Genomic DNA, 5106 nt, shown 5'->3' with positions numbered 1-5106 from the left:
GGGCGCTTACTCATGAGCAGGAGTCCGGACTTGGCATGACTCAGGTGTTAGTCATGAGGACACCATGTGACAGGTCAGGAGACAGGACACGAGTCAGCAGACTCTGACCAAGCAGGGACAAATAGGTACCTGGTCTGTGCACCGTTGTAATTGTATAAATAGTAGGGGGTCTGAGGCAGGGAACCTCAGACTTGATCTTCTCGTCGATCACCCATCTCTTCTGTAGGTAGCTAGCAGCCCTACCTCTCACTGCCCCTTCTAGTCTAGGGAATCTACGCCTTTGCATCATCTCTTGCTGTGTCACTTGTGGTTGCTTCGCTCTCAGCACCAACCCCTTCACCAGTAAGCTTTGTCTTTGTTTATCTGGTGGCACAGCTCGTTGGCTGTGACAACAGCTTGACAAATGCGAAGTGCTTGAGGTATAGATCCGTGGATGTGATGCCTGACACCAATGTGAGGCCGGGGTTTGCTGTATGCGCTGAAACACAGATGGACTTACCTGACCGTTAGCGCGACTCGGAGTTCTTGATGTAACAGTACAAACCTCTGCTACGATGGAGTCAAACGCGCTCTCCGCAGATTCCCAGATAGCGACAGTAGTCAAGGCCAAGTATAAGACACGAGTGACAAGCGACCAGTGGCGCGTGGGCGGCAGCGGCGCCCATCGTCCTCGCAGGATATGCACCGTGAAAGGCTTGAGCAGCCTCAGCACGAACCATAGCTGATAGAGAGTAGGCAGCACGACCAACCGTCCAAGAGCAGACACCGCCAAGTATGGTAACCTCAGTGTGAGGGTATACACGAGCATCGTAAGTATGACGTTGGCCGTGCACATGAGACCAACCGAATGGAGTGCGAGGGTTAGTCTACTTACCGCTATAGCAAGCGAACCAGTCAGGTCCGCAATAGCGGGATTTCTTCGAGTAGGTGATAAGCTTGATGGTAGGAGAGGAAAAGAAAGGAGCAATGAGTGATTTGCATGCTTGCTTGCGCTTATGAGGAAAAACCGACGAGCACGACAGGTCACGAACGATGACGTCACATGTGCCGGAGTATTGAAGCTGGCCACGATCCGCTGCCTTGACCCTAACTCAACCCTCTTCTCCTCACCCTCCAGCCCATCTTCGGAGGCAAGGGACTTCAAAATCGCTTTCGATGGAGGCATCAAGAATCGATGACTTGAAGGGCAACGCAGTAGCGTCAGACACCATGCACTGGACAAGTTGCCATGGACTTGGGGGACCGCAGGAGACTTTGCTCATGCTGAGCACGCAAAACTGATGTGTGAGAAGCAAGGGATAGATCTGGCAGGATAGAGCTTTGAAACCGGTTGAAGCCCGCTCGGGGAGAGCGATCGACGACGAGAGACAGTACTTGGTAGCGGTGATGGGTGAGGTGTGCTGCGGGCGAAGGAGCGATCAGCGCCGTGGATGGGCGGCAATTTGAGCGACAGAGGCATACAGTCTCACCCGTGCACATGTCATTCCCATTCTGTAAGTATGTCAATCAATGGTCAATCTATAAGTTATATATGGCGAGTTTCTTGCAGGCAATGTCATTGCCATCAAAATCCCCGACGGCCTTATTATCGACTCGCCCCGCCAAGGTTTGCAATGGCGAGCTTATGCGTTCCAATTCCCTGCTTGTCAATTTTGGTGTTACCATTCCGGGCACGCATTGCATTGCCACTGCCACGGTTCAGCACATTTGCTGATGCCTGAAGGAGAGGGATGGTTGACATGTCGACCTATATAGAGCGCCCCGCAAGAGCATGCTATCATCGCTGAGGATGCCTCTTTCTATGATGCCTGTCACAGACGCTGGACAGGCGCCCTGTTACAACTGACTGTCTGTCACAGCTAACGAGCTGTGCCACCAAAACAAATAAGAGCAAAGCTTACTGATGCAGAGGTTGGTGCTGAGAAGCGAAGCAACCAGAGGTGGGACAGCAAGAGATGTGAAGAGATGTATTCCCTAGACTAGAAGGGACAGTGAGGGAGGTAGGGCTGCTAGCTACCTACAGAAGAGATGGGGAATCGACGAGAAGATCAAGTCTGAGGTTCTCTGCCTCAGACCCCCTACTATTTATACTTATACAACGGTGCACAGACCAAGTACCTATTGACCATCGTTTGGTCAGAGTTCTCTGCCTCATGTCCTACCCTCTGACCTGCCTCATGGTGACCTTACGACTAATACCTGAGTCGTGCCGAGTCCGGACCCCTTCCAATGAGTAAGCGCTCCTGGTGTCACATCAGTCACCTGTCTGTGAGTGAGGATGGGCGCTCCTGGCCGTCACGAGGTCTGGGGTTCGATCCTGGCCCCTCCACTTTCCGATACGAGTTGTCCGCGGTCAAGGTGAGCGTCTGTCCCAGTACACATGACCCCCAGGTCACGTGGCACGAGAAAACTGTGACACTACCCCCTCTTCAAGATCTGAGCTCCTGCGAAGTGTTCAAACCAGATATTGCGTTGAAACTCCCGGGCGACTGGTCGTGAGTTGTTGAGAGCAATTGGTTGTGGTGCGTTTGGATGGAGAGCATGGAACTCGTTGAGTAGTTCCTTCACATATTTGACATTGCGTATAGGCTCCCAAGTTGCTTCAGAGACATCGTAGCCAGCCCATTTGACGAAGTATTGCACGTATCCACGGTTGACGTGTGAGTCCAGGATCTTTTCGACCTCAAACTCGTTGTGGCCTTTGACTTCAATTGGGTCAGGCTTCTCCGGATTGCAGTTGCCGATCTCGTCTTCGTGGTAGGGGATGAGCTTTGAAGCATGGAAGATGGGATGGACCTTGTTCTGTGGTGGAAGTTTGACTCTAAAGTCGACGGGTCCAATCTTTTCCGTTATCTTGTAGGGCCCATAGTTCTTGGCTGAGAGCTTGGCTGACGAGTTGCGGATCTTAAGGTCGCGTCCTTTGAGCAAAACTTTGTCGCCAACCTTGAAGAGAGGGTCCACACGGCCCTGACCGTAGTACCATTTCATTCGTTCTGCGGCCATGGTAAGTGATGCCTGAGCTTGTTCTCTTGCTTCCGCACGGTTGTGAAATACGTCTTCGAGGGTTGGGAAGGCGAGTTCTTCACGAACGTCGGGAGCCATCTTTGGATTGTACCCGTATTCGATGAAGATTGGTGACAGGCCAGTCGACTCGTGTGGCGCATTGTTGTACGCAAACTCCGCGGTGGATAGAAGGGACGCCCAGTCGTCTGGCCGATGTTCAGTAAAGATCCGGAGGTACTGCTCAAGAGACTGGTTCACTCGCTCAGTCTGTCCATCTGTTTGTGGATGGTAGGCCGTGGACGTTGTCAGGCACCAAAATGGATTGGCACCTGGACATGGCTTACAACAAGCTACATAATCATGTGATTAGTAACAATCAGAACCTATCACGTAACCACAGGCGTCAAACATCAAAAAGGCGTAAAACGGTGGGTCCATGTTTTGTGATGTGGCACCTCCCATCATGTCTACCGTCCCCCGACAGACCCTCACAATCCCCGACGAGATGATCCCATACCTCTCGGACCACCTCAACTTGGACAACATCATCCGCTGCCCGGTAATTGTACGCAAGGACTCTCACCATCTTCACTTCCACACTCCGCGGATTTGTGTGCCGGAAACGCACCCATTTGGTCCAATTCCGCCTCCCGATACCCCATATTGGCTTATCCTTCCGAGCAAGTTAGAGCCGGGTTGGACATTGCCTAAGGATGTACACTTTCTTGGTCGAGTCCTTCGAGTAGCCGAGTATCAGGAGAGCCGTGTCATCGTGCTCGTACAACACATTCAGTCGCCGGCGATCCTTAGCCTCGCTGTACCATACGAGTACTTTGTCGGTGACACGAGTTCCTGGTGGGCGCAAGTGGTTTGGAATGTGGTCAGCAGAGTCAAGATCCTGCGGAAACCAGATAACGAAGACTATCTTCCAGGCGAGCCGCACTGTTTGTCATTCGAGTACAGAAAACTCATAAGTTGTTAGGTGTCTCCCTCGACCCTATCACCAATGATTGGGAGATCAATGACGAGGTTCAGGCCACGTATAGTCCTGTATAGTTACAAAGGATCAGACAGGACTTGTTTGGTAGTTGCATCAATGGACGTGAAACTGCAGGCTAGAGTGACAACTTGCGTATCTGAGCTTGGATTGATTAAGTGTTTGGGAGAAACATGTGCAGGCTATGATCATAGAACGTTCTAGAATGTCCTGGCATATAACCATAAAGGGTAACAGTTGACTAAGCATCTTTCAGAACTGGGGAACAAGGTGGAGAATATTCCAGAACATTACAGAAAGTTCCAGAACATTCCAGACTTTTATGCAAGAAAATGGTCTCATATAAAGCTCATAGGGACTTGCCTGCTTATCAATCTACTAGGCATGACTCAACATAAGACCAATAGTCCATGGATAACATAATAGAATGAGCTAGAATATCACAGAATATTCCAGCACGTACCAGATTATTCTACTAGGTCCTGGAGTATCTCAGGCATGTTGGAGAAGGTTCCGGAAGAATATTAGTAGGGATTAGTAAGCGATTAGTCAGCAATTAGTAAGCGCTTAGTAAGACACTAGAATAGACTTTTGTAAGCTAGATAGAACATTCTGGAAGGTCTTCAGAAAGGTATATATACCGGACTGAAAGTGCCCCCCAGAGAATTCAATCAGTCAAGAATTCACCAGTTCAAAGCAAGTGTGCTTAAAGCAAGAGATCAGTAACTGCATAAGCAATTGATAGTGAGGCTAGAAAGTCTAGTTTCATATCAGTTGAGAGTTGTATAGCCTTTCCTAAGAGGGGAGAGACATATTGACTCGGCAGTTCAAGTAAATATAGTGTTAGTGTTAGTCAGTTGGACCTTAGCAGGATCGGATTCCTGGGGTTTAGCAATTGGTAACACTCAGGTCAGCTGATAGTCAGAGGGCTAGTCAGCATAGGTAAGACAGAAAGAGTCTCGGATAGACTCGCGGAACAAGCACAGACTGCATAGAACAGCCGGATATAGAGGAAACTCTGCCGGAACAATCAGTACACCCGAAAAAGTGTGAACGGAGTCTGTGGAGCCAGTAAACAGTCTACATAGTCAGAGTACACACACAGT

The 5106-nt window shown here is 50.0% G+C and overlaps 1 protein-coding gene across 1 annotated transcript; it reads left to right on the top strand.

The window, feature by feature from the left end:
* Positions 1-3466: 3466 nt before the first annotated feature.
* DICSQDRAFT_168237 (uncharacterized protein) lies at positions 3467-4059 on the top strand (the record flags this gene model as incomplete). The annotated part of the gene is made up of 2 exons (XM_007363845.1): positions 3467-3947; positions 3986-4059. The coding sequence occupies 2 exons, from the start codon at positions 3467-3469 to the stop codon at positions 4057-4059; spliced, it is 555 nt and encodes a 184-aa protein (XP_007363907.1).
* Between the last annotated feature and the right edge of the window lie 1047 nt (positions 4060-5106).

This window comes from Dichomitus squalens, assembly GCF_000275845.1.
Source record: "Dichomitus squalens LYAD-421 SS1 unplaced genomic scaffold DICSQscaffold_7, whole genome shotgun sequence".
Taxonomy (NCBI): Eukaryota; Fungi; Basidiomycota; class Agaricomycetes; order Polyporales; family Polyporaceae; genus Dichomitus; species Dichomitus squalens.
The sequence above is the reverse complement of the archived record's forward strand: the minus strand, read 5'-3'. Positions and strand labels throughout refer to the sequence as shown.